The sequence below is a fragment of the Nothoprocta perdicaria genome, unplaced genomic scaffold, assembly GCF_003342845.1.
Source record: "Nothoprocta perdicaria isolate Ctin4 unplaced genomic scaffold, notPer1 scaffold_84, whole genome shotgun sequence".
In the NCBI taxonomy this organism is placed as follows: Eukaryota; Metazoa; Chordata; class Aves; order Tinamiformes; family Tinamidae; genus Nothoprocta; species Nothoprocta perdicaria.
The window spans coordinates 958,217-975,203 of NW_020456132.1; the positions used below are offsets into that span (position 1 = coordinate 958,217).

Here is a 16,987-nt window from a genome sequence, read left to right on the forward strand (position 1 = left end):
CTCAGCGTCCCTTTCCCTTAAGACTTGGTAGTCCCAAAACAAATAGAAAGGGGAGAGTTACCAGGATCTACAAAACCTCTCTTGTGCTTTTGGCCTTATCCTGCCTTTTAAAGGCTTTGTTATCTGTGCTAGGCTTCATTTGCACAGTGACAGTGCAAATATTCACAATTCCTATGAGGTGGCCCCAAGGCTGTGCTGAGACTTCTGGCAGAAGTCCAGATTGTATTTTTACATACCCAGTGCCAAGCTGAGACAGGTGAGATGGAGTTTTTTAAAGTTGGTATTATCAAAGCTGGCATAGTGTCAAACCAGGAAATTTCGACTGATAAGCCTAAATATAAGAATTTGGCATCATTCTCCTGAACTGCACTGCCTAGCAGCACCTTTTTTTGTGCTCTGCTAAAGCCCCTAGAAAAATTATTCACATATAATTCAATAGTGATCTTTGCTCCTAAGCACCCACACTACTGCAGTTAGTATCTCTGCACTGTTTATTTCCTAGCTACAGTTCTCAGATGGAAACTGCACTGAACTACTGTCAAAATGAACAATAGTGCTTTAGGACAGAAGTTTCACCTAAAAACACAGAGGTGTGATGATTTAACATTAATTAGCCTACATGTCTTATTTAAACATAATATATAAAATATTTGAAATCCCATTCAGTGAAGAATAACAGGCAGTTCACAAATCATAGCGTGTTTTCTCTTGCTACTCTTAGAGCATCTCTATTCTCCCTGAGATGCTCCAACAGCTAATACTGAACGTGTCCCTGAGGACCCCTGTGAGATCCAGGATCACTGGGTCTTCCAGCATCACGGGCCTAAGCTTTGGGCATGGTCTGACAAGATCGGGTCTGGCACTTAACCCACCCCTAACTCGAAGCACACCAGAAGACACCCGGCTCACAGGAACATTCAGTAATTGAACTGTGCTGTCACTAGAGGTCAGAAGAGATCCTCAGCACTAGGCAATGACAGGTCCTAACAGAGACATTTATGCTGCTGGAGAAAACAAAACCATCAAGAGGTTTATTTTAAAGGAACTCGTCCCTTCAAAGAGGGAAACGCTTGTGATTTTTTTCCCCCACAAGCACTGACTGAAAAGATTTAATGTATGTCAACAAGTACTTTCTTACTGCTTATTACACATTTGAGACATTTTTTCATAAGCATAAAAGCTTGTTTTTAAAATTCAAATTATAACAAATTAGAAATGCTTTGCCAGTCTCTTTACTCATTATCTTCTCCGTTTCTGGAACCTCACAGTCCTTCAGCTATTTCACATATACAGAGTACTGGATAAAGCACACAAGAATTTGCTTTTCTTACTCGATGGCTGAAAGGTATTTCAGAAAGTATATACAGTATTCCTCAAAATGAACTGGTTTACAACTGCTCGGCTGAGTCACAAACAATAAATCAGGATTTATTTTTCAGCAGAATAAACAATAAAAATAGAAGAATGTACAGGTCAGACAGAATAACGGACCCTGATAATAAAATGAAATAAATACTTGCTAGTTCATAATAATTGAATTTCACAGCTAGGCATTAAGCACTCTCCAATCACTTTCCACCTGCTAACAGAAAACAGTGGAGATGTTCATCATCATCATCATCTAAGTAAATGAGATTATAAATAGGCACAATAGTTATTCAACTAGTATATTTTAAATGGATTCTGCCAAAGACAGTGCCAAAGAACGCTGGTAGGCTATGAAGTGTTTTTAGGTATGTTACTGGAATCACTGACCCTTTCACAGAAGGCAGCCCATCAAGACTTGCATAGTGAGTGCTTTAAAAGCATCATAAGCAAACTTTTAATCTTTGCTCAGGGATAAGTCTTGTGAGATTTTTAGAATGCTCTTCTTACGATTGTCACGTTTTACCAATCTTCCTTGGCAGCTCCTTCAGCATTTTCCTTTCAGCTGCATGGTCCTGCCATGGCAGCACAGGCTGAACTGAAAGCACAATGACAGCACTTAACTGGAAATTTAAAAACGACTCATTTTTCTTTATAAAATTGCTCTCTACAGAATAATTTCTGCTTGAGGGACATTTCCAGTTCATGAAAGGAGAAGGAAGGGAGTAAGACAACTCTTACTAGCAATAGGCTGAAAAATTCTAAAGGAAAATCTCCAAAGTTCAGGCCAAAGAGGTGTCTGATTTTGCCTCTCCCCACAGTGCACAGAATGTGTTGTGAAAAAATCACTAAGGATCTTCAGCACCTCTGCCCCTCTGATTATTCTCCTCCATAATACAAGAAAATTAATATAAATGAATAGTATGCTAAAACCATAAACATCTGCATAAACACATGCAGGCTCATCTTGTACATCAGAAGTACTGTAAGAGCTCTGATTCAAAGGCACCTCTATGATACTAATTTTCAGTCACATCTCAAATGCTGCAGTGACTCATCTTTAGCAAGATTCTTAGGAACAGATTTCACTGATCATCATAAAGGTCTTGGACATGTTTTCAGCTGTTTCTGAAGACTTTTGGGGTCCCTAGCTCACCTTATCAATGCTCTAGCTACCCTAGAGCATTAGGGTAAGCTTCAAGATCTTACAGCTTTACAGTTTTATTGTTTAGGTCACAGCAATCATATGCACCCCAGGAACAACATGCTGGCTTCCCAGGCAGAAATTGCCCCTCTGTTGGAATACAGGCATCAGCAACAGAAAAAATTGGTAAGTCTGCAGGGACAAGGACTATCTTTACTATGTTTTAAAAGGAAAGTATCTCATTGAATCACACAAGTATCCAGGATAGAGTAAAAAATAATTGTATGCCACAAAAGAAACCTTCAGGGATGCTTATAACCCTTCTCTAGCTGAGCTTCTACTGCACTTTTAGTAAAGGCAGAAGGTTGCTGATTGAGTGCAGGTGTCTCTTGTGAAACATTTGTGCCTATCCACAGTGGAATGGAGGTGCTGAGCTCCACACCCAGGTCAGAATGACGGGGACAGCTTCCTAAGATTCTCTGATAGTCCGGGATAAGGCTCTTGGAGATCTTTTTTCATGTAAACCAACAGATAGGCTGTTTGTCCCCTGTGGAAGGAAGGGAAAAGCAAAAGTAAAAAGGTAGGTTGAGGATCTATGCAATCACAGCTGCAATTAATCTTCCCAGGTTTAGTTCTGCTCAGTTTTTTTCAGGCCAGGTCTACTGAACTGGCCCTTCCTATCATTCCTGAAGCAGGATGTAATGCTAACCTCCTGGCAGTGGAGGTCTCTCCCTCCCTCACAGACAGGGATCATCTCTCCATGGCTCATTTCAAAGGCACATCAGGACCTAAGTTATGTAGGAACGCTGACTAAAGTACTTAAATTTAATCAAGGTTTAGGGCCTGGGTGGCACTAGGTACAGGCAAAACTTATGAAAGCTCCAGCACTGCATTTGTGACTACACTGCATTCCTGCAGGCTGACCCTATAGCCCTGTACAGTCAAAGCAGTAAGAATACAAGTATATGTTTCTTCTAAACTTCTGCACACCCAGTACATCCCAGGCAATATGCAGTCAAACTTGCTTATTTGCCCTGTCTTTGCTATTTTCTTGCCAGTTTTCTGAGCAGCACTAGGTAAAAGAGAGGTTTTTGCTTACCAGTGGAACTCTGAATGTCCATATGTGCATTTAACATCATCCCACAATACCTGGAGAAGAACAAAGACACAAGAAGAGCCCATAAACATCTCAAGGAGATGGGTATATTGTGACACCAGCACTACAATCCTTGCAAGTGTTATACTTCCATAAACTACAAATCTTTTAATGAAGAAAGTTCTTTCTCCTCAATGAAAATAAGTTTATCTCTAGATCTGAGTCTTCTGAGTATATGCATCAATCAGAGCTAGAGTGCATTAAAGAGGGTATAGAGTGAATGGCTACTTCTGTAAAATAAACCTAGCACCTGTTGTCTTGCTTGGTATATAAGCTGGAGCTGTTTAGCACTCAGCTCAGTGCATTCTGTAGCAGAGGAATGAAGTGCACAAAACTCTGCAGCTATTGTTTTCTCTCCTGGTTCTTCCTTAATCAGCACTCAGAGTGAAAGAAATCTGGAGGAGTCCAGAAAGCTACAAAAGAATTGTGGATGTTGCTCCTTACCTGGCAAACCTCGGAATCATCAAAACAGTACCACTTGCACTCCGTGATGCTCCGAATATAGGCACAGTAGTGTCCACAATCAGCTGATCCTGAATGAGCCACAACGGCAAAGAGTTCATATTGCCAGGAAGCCTGGGAAGAGTCACAAGGAAAATTTCATTGCAGCAATTCTGATTCACCACTGACTGGTGAGAAGCAGCAGCAGGCAGGACACCAGGAACATGCATTTCATAAGGAAAAAGTAGAAAGATTAGATTGAAGATCCAGTCTTCGTCACTCTTACTCTCAGACTTTTTCCTGAAAGCAATAGGCTGGAAACCTCCCTGGAAAAAAAAGATCACAGGAATGGGGCAAAAGGCACCATGGAACAGCACAGAGATGACATTGCAGCCAACACAGCTCTCTCTCCTGCTATTTCTCTGCAAGGGGAAAAATATCCACAATGTGGCAGGTCACTCAGTTGCTTGGCAAAGCTGTTTCCCTGCCAACCGTAACCATGTGGTAGACACTGTGTGGGGAATTGCCAGAAGTGGAATTACCTTATCTTGGGCTTCCAGCCTCTGCAAAGCAATTGGCCTGCTGCTCACTGAGGTCATCTTACCCTGGAAGCTGAATCACAGGCCAGAAATTGCCTTTAGAATGTTGGTAACAACTGAATACATCATTTTACATTTTTAATATCTTCTGCAGTGTATTTAGAAATGTAAGAGCCAAGTGCTAACTGATCTCAGAAAAGAAAGGTGGTTTTTTTTTGTTTTTTCTTTTTTTGAGTAAAGCCCTCTTTTGTCCTTAGGACAGAAAGTTCAGGTCATAGCGCCTTTGACAATTTAATCCAAGGACAAAGGCTGGGATAATGTCTGAACTGGTAAAAAACATGGTATGTGAGACAACAGCAGGCACAGCTAAAAACATACTTTTTAAAGACATGTGGTTTGAACTGGGGTGAGCACCAGCCTAAGTTCTGTGTTTTTAATGAATTTCAGTAAGGAAGAGAAGAATATCTGCCCTTTTTTTTTTTTTTTGGACAAGGTGTTAGAAGCATCTCACCTTTTCACTGGCATCTGTTTGACACTGCTCTTCTGTCAAGACTGCATTGAAATCAAGGTCTTGTGGGAAGGACAGATAGTGACAAAGCTTGTGGGTGGAGGCTGATTTTCTGAAGCAGAAGCGCTTTAGGTGTAAGATCACGGTCTGTGGCAGATGGGCTAACTTCATGCTCTGCAAAGCAATAAATAATGTAATTGAAAACTAATGAACAAAGCTGGGGAAGCTGGAGATAGAAGCAGTTATTACAAGCCAGTGAATATGGCATGGAGAGAGGTTGGCGCTACAGTGAATGAACTCCATTTCCTCCGGAATGCAGGTACCAAACTTTGTAGCCCATCTGCACACGGGAGACATATATAATGGGTCTGTGATGGCCAACCTGGTCAACTTCAGCATTATCAGGACTCAGCCTCAGGCATCGGACAGGCAATTTTATTATCACATCTACTTTCCTAACCCTAGGCTGATAGAATTCCCACACCTGCTCCATCTGATCACAGAATGATGAATGTTGGAATGGATCTTTGGAGATCATCTAGTACACGCCCCCTGCACTAGCAGGGTCTTCCAGAGCACTTTGCACAGGATTGTGTCCCGGCAGGTTTTGAGTATCTCCAAAAGAGGAGACTCCAAAACCTCCCTGGGCAATCTGTTCCAGTGCTCTGTCACCCTCACAGTCAAGTTTTTCCCCATATTCAGGCAGAACTTCCTATGCTTCTGTTTGTGGCCGTTACCTCTTGTCTTATCACTGTCCACCACTCACAGATCATGGCCCGCAAGGCAATAGTGCTAAGGACTGTTTAGGCAACAAAAGCAGCCACAGCACACAGCATACCAAGTCCAGGCTGGTAGAAGGATGTCACAAGCAGCAGGCTCTTCCTGCCAGGCACAGACAGAAAACAGAAGCTTTCTTGCTGGTTCAGAAACACCACCTCCCTAACGATATACATCGAAACCAATGCAAGCACGCTTTTGTCAACAGAGCAGGGTTCTTCCTGACAAGAAATGTGCATGTGGTTTACACCTAGCCGATACTGCTGGGCTGACAAAACTCTGACTTCCTGGTCTCCTCCTAAACTAATAAAATTGCATCCTTCCCCACCCTTCCCAGTCCTAAAGGGACTTTTAAGTAGAAGAGACATACGGTATCACAGAATCGCAAAATCACAGAATGGTTGAGGTTGGAAGGGACCTCTAGAGATCATCTAGTCCAAACCCCCTGCTCCAGCAGGGACGCCCAGAGCACAGGACACATGTGGGTTTGGAAGACCTCCAGAGAAGGAGACTCTACAGCCTCCCTGGGAGGGTGCCAGGGCTCTGTCACCCTCACAGGAGGAAGTTCCTCCTCACCTGGAGATGGAACTTTCTGTGCTTCAACTTACATCCATTACCCCTTGTCCTGTCACTGGCCACCACTGAGAAGAGCTTGACCCCTTCCTCCCTACATTCCTCCTAAATGAACTTATACATATTAATCAGATCCCCTCTCAGTCTTCTCTTCTCCAGGCTAAACAGGCCCAGTTCACTCAGTCTCTCCTCATATGAGAGATGCTCCAGTCCCTTAATCATCTTGGTTGCCCTCCGCTGGACCCTCTCTAGAAGCTCCACGTGCCTCTTGTCCTGAGGAGTCCAGAACTGTCCCCAATACTCCAGGTGCGGCCTCCCCAGAGCTGAGCAGAGGAGCAGGATTCCCTCCCCTGACCTGCTAGCCACACTCCTCCTGATGCAGCCAGGATCCCACTGGCCTTCTTGGCCACCAGGGCACTGCTGCTTTGCAGTTAACTTCTTGTCAGCCAGGACTCTCAGGTCCCTCTCTGCGGAGCTGCTCTCCAGCAGGTCAGCCCCACTTCTGTATAGATGCCTGGGGTTATTCCTCCCCAGGTGCAGGACCCTGCACTTGTCCCGGTTGAACCTTGTGAGGTCCAACATACATTTCCTTCATACAAGGAAACTCTCCTCTGCGTACCTGCGTAAAAGGTGTTTTCTTTCCACAGTGTTCACAGAAACACATGTTCTGACCAGTCAGCTCTTCTGGACAGAAAAAGCATTGCAGACACTCCTCCTAACAAGACAAAAAAAATAAAAAAGATCTCTTTCAGATTAATTTATTCAAGTCAAGATTTTTATGTCTACTTGGTTTCACATGATACATGCTAAGAATGAAGCCATAGAAGGTGTTTTTATTCAAAAGACAAAAGAATACAAATTAGTTCTCTCTCTTTTATCATGAATTAAGGAATGAAACCAAGTACTGCAAGTAAAAATATTACATTTTTATGTTAAAAAAGCAATGTTAATTAAGCTCTTTCCTGGACAGCTATACAACCATGTACAAAATGTGAAGTGCTCAGTGATCCACGCAAGCAGAGCTGCAAAAGCTTTTAGTCACTGTGGTATTAACCAATATTTTAACCAAATAAAATTGAAGGAGAATTTGGTAAAGTCAGACCAAACAATATTTCAGTTCTCCATTTTTCTTTAACTCAAGCTCTAACAATGTAGTTTACTTTGTTTTCCAGCAAAAAGGAGAGTGACAGAGGCAGCATAGCCCTTATTCTTATGAGTACAAAGACTAAATTCAGGAACAAAAATTGTAATAGAAGACTCTCGGTGAAGCAGAGGTAGGAAGTACAACCAAATGCAGAAAACTGAACTGGACTTTCTGACCTACCTGTCTTTAAATGCTTAATGGCATTAAATGCTTTAATTTCTGAAGGTCTTGCTTAAGACCGTTCAGCTTGGCAGCACTCATTTAGCACTGACCTCTGAAAATAAAGAGGCTCTACATTAGACACACAAAATCAATGTGATTCATCTATCCTTAAAAAAAAAAAAAGTTTAAAAGTCAGCAAAAAGATAACTATAAATCTTCTCCTTACCAAGAAGCCCTTCTATTTACAACTGACTATACCTGCACGTGTACCCATGTAAACACCAACACTCTAACTCTTTTAAATCACTTCTGCTGGTGTTCACATGGCTACACGTGCGGGAATGCAGGTGTGTCTATAGTCAGCTTTAAATAGGAGGTTACAGGAAACCCTTGGAATAAGGAGAATGCCTCCATGGCAAATACAGGGCAATCTTCTTAAGGGTACATTACTGTCACTGAACTTACCAATGTTTTCAGCAGGTGACAACTGGAATCCAACATTGAGAGTGGAAGGGTTATCATGTTGCTGTTCCTTTTTGTTTCAAATGAACACTCTTGACACACCATGTACTCCTGTACCCAGATAGTGTACAGATCACACAGCTTTTCAATCTGGAAGGTTGAAAAATCCAAAACAAGGTCTGTGAAGAACACACTGAGGCATCTCCTCTGTGAGGGGGGAAGCTTGTGTGGACATCTCATTTCATAGAGTGTCACTTCATGGCTTGAGCCTTAAATCTGACATTGACATTTATGGGTAAGACATTTCCCATCATTTAAAGGAGAACAACCCCTTCCTCTCATTGCCTAGCAGAGGGAAAGAAGCAAACTAACAAGGACCGTTAGAGGGAAAGAGGCAAACTAACAAGGACCGTTAGATGTCTGCTTTAATGCAAAGTTTTCTTCTTTTGAATAGAATTGAAACCCAGGCCCGTCCTTTGTGTGGAAAAAAAAATACTAGGATGTGGAAGAGTCACTTTTTCTTATATTATATAGTTCCCCTAGAAGAAATTGTCACACATGTAACATATAAACAGTGACTGATAATAATTAAATGTCCATGAATGTCTTCAGTGAATGAAAGAGATGTGTGAAGACACACCAATTAGTACTTACAGAAATTTGAGGAAAAGGAAATGCAAGGAAAGCAAACTGCATTTTGCAGAAAGATCAACTTTTGTATTAACAGACTCTCTCACTAGAAAGGAGAACCTCAAATGACATAGGACAAAGAAAAGTTAACAGTGATTCAAACTGCTGACGCTTATGAAAGCAAGTCTGCCCACATCTAAGAGATGTAAGGGAGGATGCAAACGGGGGCTTCAGAATTTCATGTAAGACAACTGTCAGAAAATGAGACTTTTCTCCTTAGAGAAGCAGAGGAAACCCTATGTGGCCAGGACCAAAAGGTTCATTTCAAAGTTTCATTTCAGTCATCATCCTTACCAGCTCTGGGTTTGTCAGCTGCCCCTTTATCAAGTTCCAGAGAGTCAGAAGGAGCTGAACAGCATCATACTGCACAAACACTAATAAACAAAAAGCATAATTCAGTATGATGTACAGGACCAAACACAGACTTCCCTTACATAGCAAATGAGGATTTATTCTCCATCATTAGACCCAGTTTTCGAAAGTTCCTTTGCAATAGCGTCAGGAACCCAAATACTCCTTACCAGAGGCAAAACTTGGAGGCACTGGATATAATTTGCAGTGAGGGGGAGCTTTTTTTCCCTCCTCATGAAAGTAAGACCCAGAATCCCACTCATGACTGGGAGGTGGCTACAAAGAGCACTATGTCACTGTGTACCCTCCCCTCACATTAAGAAACCACTGAATGAGATGTCAAAGTCTACACTGCTTGTGCTTGATAACATCCTCTGGTCAGTGGGCAGAAGTGGGTGTGAAGCAGAGCTGCTTACATTTCACCCTGTGCAGTGAAAGACAGTAAGCAAGGGCCTTAGGACAAACAGCTTTCTGCTTGCCAGACTGCATCTTCTCCAGCAGCAAGAGCATTTGGTATGGGACACTCCTGCTTTTCTGTGAGGCACTTGGTGGCACTGTGATCCTATAAAGAGAAGAAGCATCACAAATAAAAACCAAATGGTACAACGGAGAAAAGGGAAACATCATACCTGAAGAAACAGAGGTAGTTGGTCCAAATATTCAAAAGGAACCAGAACAGGCACGTTTTCAAGAAAAGGAGGAAAAAGGGGAAGCAGACACCTACACTAGCTCACTCTGCAGTGCAGATTAACAGTTTTAAAGAGGTCACAATTTTAAGTTGTCCAATTCCTGGACGCAGGGCAAACTGAGGGAGACCTGAACTGCCTAGAAAAAAAACATTAGTTATGCCCAGTTTCAGAGCTGCCTCCTTTCCTTCTCAACATAGTCTCAAAATTTTATGGACAGATATGTCATAATGCTTACATTTTAGCTATATGGCAACTAGGAAGTCCTTTATCCTCCCTAGATTTCTTGCATTCAGCAAGTTTTTCTATCTTTTTCTTCAAATAATAACAGAAACCTACTGCCTTCATTATCTACCTTTACACACCTATGACATTTATCTTGTTTGCACACGTGTAATTCATCTTCTCTCCACTCAGCACACTTCTAAGTGTGCAAAAGATTTGCAGAATAGGAATGAAGAACGAAAATCTACTTAAATGACTAGAGCTACAGTGAATTAAGCAAATTAAGAACAAATCAAACCAGTTGCTAATATGGTTAGCAGGGAGGCAGAAGCCCAAATCCTGGTCACAATTAAGTAAAGAGGACAGTTAAGCAATAAATAAATAAATAAGTGGCAGAGTATAACTGAGACAGATCACGTACTCACCATCTGCCACAATATCTACTTATCTCTATCAAGTGTTAACCAAGGCAACAGGGGGACAGACATTATAGATCACCAATATATTTTCATTTACATGTTTAAAGTTACAAAATGAACAGTGCATATAGTTACACAGAACACATCCTTTGGATGAATCAGGTTATGGGCACACCTGGAATAAGACTGTATCTTGGTTTTGGAAAACAAAGACAGATATAAGTCATAAAGACTCCGCTCAAGACTGCAGCATACTGTTGTACAAATGTCTTATGAATCAAAGATCACTAACAAGTTGTAGAACCATAAATACTACAAATGTTAGGCCTTTGTCTTCGTTCTGCATGCAGAATGAGGCAAAGACCTAGCTGAATGATCTGAAATAACCTAGCAATTCTTGATGATCCAACCCTTCTAACATACATCCCATACAAAGTGGAGACAACAGAAGAGCAGCTGAAATAGCTCATGGAGTTTGAAGATTTTGTACCTTCGCAGTATCCCAGTGAAGTGTGTATTCATGAGGAACACTTGGAGTAGAGAGTTCAAACAGCAGGTCTGTCCAATATTGTACAGTCCAATAGCTTCTGTAGGCACAGGAAAAGAGGAAATGATGTTTAGAGAAATATATAAGGAAAAAAATGAAGAATATTAAAAAGTTGTAAAATCCTCTTTCCTCTTTTTCAACTGTTCAGCACACAGGCCCAGCATCTTGATCACACCTTAGAAAAAGGATCGAGTTATTCTTATGTTCTCAGACAGATTATATTTGTCTGCCAATTGAAAGGAAAAAATCTAGGGAAATGTAGATTATTAGACTCCTGCATCTCCCAGTTCCTCCATTTTCAGTCCTCCCACCATCTACCTAAATACAAAACCAATACAACAAAGTCAAAGGTTGCCTGTATGAAGATTTTTATTCAGCCTTTTACACAGCCAGGGTTAATCACTAAATGAAGAGCTAAGTCATATTTTAGCTGCTGCCATACCAGCTTCAAGGTTTCCCTTCAGCACACGCCTGGTACTTTTTGGTATCAATTTCAAAGAAAGGGAACTTGCCTGAGGGAAATGGAGAAAAGCAAATCACAGCAGTTTACACTGCATATAAAAGAAAAGCCTATGCTGTGCCCCAAAAGGGTAAACCGTGGTTAGAAAATAGGAGTTTTTCTTCTGAAGTCATCACCAGAGAGGGTGAATACGTGAAATGGAAACTCAGAGCAACAGGGAAATGCAGTCAGTGTAATGAGGGGATATATCTGATATCATTAAGGTTGGAAGGGACTTTTAGAGATCAGCTAGTCCAAACTCCCTGCACACACAGGCACACCCAGAGCACGTGGCACAGGGCGGCATCCAAGCGGGTTTTGAGGATCTCCAGAGAAGGAGACTCCACAACCTCTCTGGGCAGCCTGTTCCAGGGCTCTGTCACCCTCACTGTCAAGAAGTGTTTCCTTAAGTTCCTGTGGAAGTTTTGGTGCTTCAGTTTGTGGCTGTTTTTTCTAGTTCTGTCAGTGGCCACCACTGCAAAGAGGCCACCTCCTCCTCCTCACTGCCTCCCTTGAGGTATTTATACACGCTGATCAGGTCCCCCCTCAGCCTTCCCTTCTCCAGGCTGAACAGACCCAGCTCCCTCAGCCTTTGCTCATAGGGCAGATGTTCCAGGCCCCTGATCATCCTGGTAGCCCTGCGCTGGACTCTCTCCAGCAGCTCCATATCCTTCTTGTACTGGGAAGCCCAGAACTGGACACAGTCTCCAGGCCTCACCAGGGCTGTGTATAGGGGGATGATCACCTCCCTCGACCTGCTGGAGACGCTCTTCTTAATGCACCCCAGGATCCCATTGGCGTTCTCGGCCACGAAGGCACACTGCTCAACTTGTTGTCCACCATGACGCCCAGGTCCTTCTCTGCAGAGCTGTTCTCCACAAGGTCAGTCCCCAGCCTGTACAGGACCCTGCACTTTCCCATGTTGAATTTCATAAGGTTTCTCACCACCCAGTTGTCCAGTCTGTCCAGGTCCCTCTGGAGGGCCGTGCAGCCCTCTGGGATATCAGCTACTGCTCCCAGTTTCATATCATCAGCAAAGTTGTTGAGGGAATGCTCTGTCCCTTCATCCAGGTCGCTGATGAGTAAACTGAACAGAACTAGACTGAGGACTACTACAGGCTCCAGACTATGCACCTCTGATCACCACCCTCTGAGCTCTGCCATCCAGTCAGTTCTTAACTCACCTCACCATCCTCCCATCTATCCCACACCTTCGGAGCTTGCCCAGGAGGATGCTGTGAGGGACAGTGTCAAAAGCCTTGCTAAAATCCAGACAGATGACATCCACCACTCTCCCCTCATCTATCCAGCTAGCATTTCCATCACAGAAGGCTAGCAGGTTAGTCAAGCATGATTTCCCCTTGGTGAATCCATGCTGATTACTCCTGCAATACTGACTACAGCTTTTGGGAAGCCCGAGTGATACAGTAATCAAGAGGTGGCCCACAGTTCAGCAAATCCAGAATAACATTTAGGAAGACACATGGCCAGTATCTGTCCTCCTCAGTTGCAATGCTCCATTTGAGCATTCAAAAGTGGAATCACCATGTAATCCCTTCCCTAAACACAAAGCAATCACTTGGCAAGACCAAATTAGAATCTTCTTTATACTTGCAGGTAAAGCAATAAAGAATAAGACAAAAAGAAGAAGAATAAGATAAAATGAAGCCCAAGGATAAAGCATGGAATAAATGGGAGAAGAAGGCACTAGAGACAGAAAATATCGCAGTGGTAGATAAAACATTATTACTATTTTTTAAGTCTGCCATGCCAAAGACCAGCCTCAGCCTCTCATCTCTGGTTTTTGTCTCTCTGGTTTCCCCATTATCACTTTGTACATTCTCTTCTGCCTGCATGGTGTCACTTGTTGCCAGATCTTGGTTCTTGCTTCTTTCTTGACGTCCACTTCCTTGGCCCATCAACACAATGATGCAAGGACTGCAGAAAGACACAGAGAGAAGAGAAAGATGGGGAATGCTCACAAAATAAAGTTAATCTCTGTATTTGGCATTTGCATGATGGAAAAAAAAAGCTAGAATGGCAATAAAATGATTACTGTGATGGCTTTTAGTACATCCCAGAAACTATGGTAGGTAAACAGGCTATTAGCAAGGTTACAGACCTGACAGGTTACAGCCCATCCTCCTCCTGTGTCAAAATAAAGGACCATTCAGTTCCATACAAACAACTCCATCTCTCCAGGGAATACCAAATACCCTCATTCAAGAAGATTCTGGTTCAAGAATACCATCAAAATTTTCCCAGATAGCAAACATAGCAAATATATTTGGTAACAACAATGCTTTATAGTCCAAAACTGACTAAATATTTCAAGGGCATAAATTTCACCTTCTTGTACCTTTTGAGCTTGTAAGTGGTTGCTTTTTGTATTGCTTTAAGCGTCTTAATCATAGCTCTACTGTGGCACTTTGGACTCTAATCTTTAAATTTAAATAGGCTCAGAATCTAAATGCATTTTCCTTTAGATGCTCTGGTATATAATCACAGGCAAAGGGAGCAAGCAAGAGCAATTAAAATTAAAATTAAAATTAAATTAAAATTAATTTTAATTTTAATTTTTAATTTTAATTTTAATTAAAAAATTTTAATTTAAAAAATAAATTAAATTTAAATTTAAGCAAGCAATTAAATTCCCTGATTTTAAGCAGAAGGCTGAAAGTGCCATTACAAGGACCATTACTCATTACAGACTCTTAGAATTAATAGCTTCTTCTTCTTTTTTTTTTTTTTTTTTTTAAGAAACATAATGGAAGCAAAAACATGGGATAAGTGTTAGAAAGCAAACAAATAAAAAGGAAAGGTTCATAAAAGTCCTTCAACAGATAAACAGAATGCGAAAAGATATCTGTATAGGAAAAATACCTTTAGGAAAACTTTCACAGAAAAAAATATTTTTAGAACACTGAGCGGAATTTAACAGAAGCATGAGGCCATGACAGATGATAAAAGAATCACAGAGTGACACCAGAAAAAAAAAAAAAAAAATGTTATGAAAAGAAAATCTTTGCCTTAAAAGTGTGGTTTTTCCCACATAAACTGTGCCTACTAGTTTCTGAAAACTAGAAAATAATGTTTTTTTCAAACAATATTTTTTAACTTTAAAGATATTTTTCACCAATACTAATACTACTTTCAAATGCAAATTTGATATACTAAAATTCACCGCAGGAAGCAGAAAGGAGGGGGATAAAAGGGCGAAACACGTATAGCTGAATAGCAGCTACGGATGTGTGGGGTATGAGGAGAACGTGGAAGACAGACGCTTTGGCAGTAAAGTTAGAGTTAAGGTATGATTAAGAGCGGGATTTGTGGGCAAACGCAGGACTAAGAGGCTTTGGGTGATTTGGGAAACTTGAGTAGCGAGACTAGGACAGGGAATTTCAGGGGGATGCAGAGATGAGAGAATTTAGGGCCTCTGACTTGATGAAACTCTCCCCTACGCCCACAGGTATTGAGCTAACAGGAATCCTGTGTTAGGAATATGAGTAGAACTTCCTAACCCTTGCATGGAGCTGCCTCATTTTGGCCAGGAAAAAAAAAAAAAAAAAAAAAAGTATGCATAAATATTAGTAAAGAGTTGAGTAACCTCCGGAACAGAGGAGCAGGCTCCCTGGTTAACGCTAACTTTTCCTGTCATAAGAGCACTGAAAGAGCAGGGTCTCTCCTCAGTTTCCTCAGCAGATCAGCAGCACAATCTAGTGCTGATCCCTCACCGGACTTGCCGTGGCTCGGACAAGCTGCACACTAACCCTGCAAAGAGAAAAGGCAGCAGCAACTCCCCCATCCGTCACATCACCCATCTTGCCAGGAACGGAGGCTTCTCACGCACCCTCCTCCTCCCTCCGGGCCCAGCGCGCTCCCCTCTATGAACACTCTGCTCCACAGCCCTCCTGCCATGGTAGGACACCAGCTTCTAGGGACCAATCCCCTTGGTCCCTTCACACCCTGTACTGCGGCCACCCTCGGCCATATCTTCGCCCCAGCTCCGCAACACTCCAAGCGTTTAGCAGTCCCTGACGGCCTCAGTAACCCCAGCATTGCCTCACTCCCTTGTGTGCCATTCTTTCCCAACACCATGCCTCCTTTTTCCCCCCGCAAAGGCCTCAAGCACCAGACCAGAGGCGACCAGAGGCACTGGGATAGCAGATGGGGCAGACGAGAGTGACCGAGACACCGGGAGAAATGGCAGCCCAGAGGCTCTCCCTGACTGGCTGCGCTGCAATCTGCGCCGGCAGGTTGCACGCCAGCCCTTCACCTCCACGCTTCCCTCCCTCAAATGAGAATTTTTCTTTTTCCAGTTAAGTCTGTATTTGCTCAGCTTTTTCTTTTTCTTTTTCTTTTTCTCTTTTTCTTTTTCTTTTTCTTTTCTTTTTCATTAAAGAATAATTCTGTTTAAATGGCCAAAGGGCTGTTTTCAACCGCTAATATCATGAAGCATTTCCACTCCCTGGCTCGTGGCGTGCAGCAATCTTTGAACCCTTCCACCTGCTCGAATACGAGAGCTATTTCCCACAACTAAAAGAAACTTAGAGCCACCCAAGCGGTGCGAGCCAGCAGCGGCGAGGACACCTCGGAGCGCGGCAAGCGGCGCCATGCAGCCCCCCGTTACCTCACGCTCCGCCGAGGAGGCTTCGAGGCGCCCGCGCAGGTTCCGCCCGAGCAGCCCCAGTCCCCGCGGCGCCGTCCCGCTCAGCCAGGCGCGCGCAGGCTGCTGCCGCGGCGCTGCTGCTGCTGCCGCCGCTCCTCGCGCCGCTGCCTGGCCCGCCGCCGCGCTTCCCGCCCGCCGCATCAGAGGGCAGCAGCGCCCAGCCCGCCGCTTAGTTTTGATTTCCCACTCGGCGCAGCGCGAGGCACAGAAAGTGAAACTGCGGCGCCCGCCAGGCCGTCGCCGCTGGGGGGAGCCCGCCCGCCGCCTCACGCGTCCGCGGCGTCCGCGGGCGGGCAGGGACGCGAGCGGGGCGGAAAGCGCCCTGCGCAGCGCAGGGGTCGCCTCGGAAGGGGTGCCGGCCCTGCCAGGCAGCCCAACGGCGCCGCGAGGCTGCCCAACGGTCCTGCCAGGCAGCCCAACGGCCCCGCCAGGCTGCCCAACGGCGCCACCAGGCTGCCCAACGGCCCCGCCGGGCAGCCCAACGGCGCCGCCAGGCAGCCCAACGGCCCCGCCAGGCTGTCCAACGGCCCCGCCGGGCAGCCCAACGGCGCCGCCAGGCTGCCCAACGGCCCCGCCGGGCAGCCCAACGGCCCCGTCAGGCAGCCCAACGGCCCCGCCGGGCAGCCCAAC

The 16,987-nt window shown here is 43.9% G+C and overlaps 1 protein-coding gene across 1 annotated transcript; it reads right to left on the minus strand.

Moving 5' to 3' along the window:
• Positions 1-1,522: 1,522 nt before the first annotated feature.
• USP18 (ubiquitin specific peptidase 18) lies at positions 1,523-13,607 on the minus strand. The gene is made up of 10 exons (XM_026052184.1): positions 13,439-13,607; positions 11,133-11,229; positions 9,729-9,874; positions 9,256-9,335; positions 8,275-8,421; positions 7,123-7,218; positions 5,157-5,327; positions 4,110-4,241; positions 3,609-3,658; positions 1,523-3,056 (listed from the first exon to the last, which is right to left on the minus strand). Exons 1-10 carry the CDS (start codon positions 13,605-13,607, stop codon positions 2,957-2,959), a joined length of 1,188 nt encoding a protein of 395 aa, XP_025907969.1. The 3' UTR covers positions 1,523-2,956.
• Between the last annotated feature and the right edge of the window lie 3,380 nt (positions 13,608-16,987).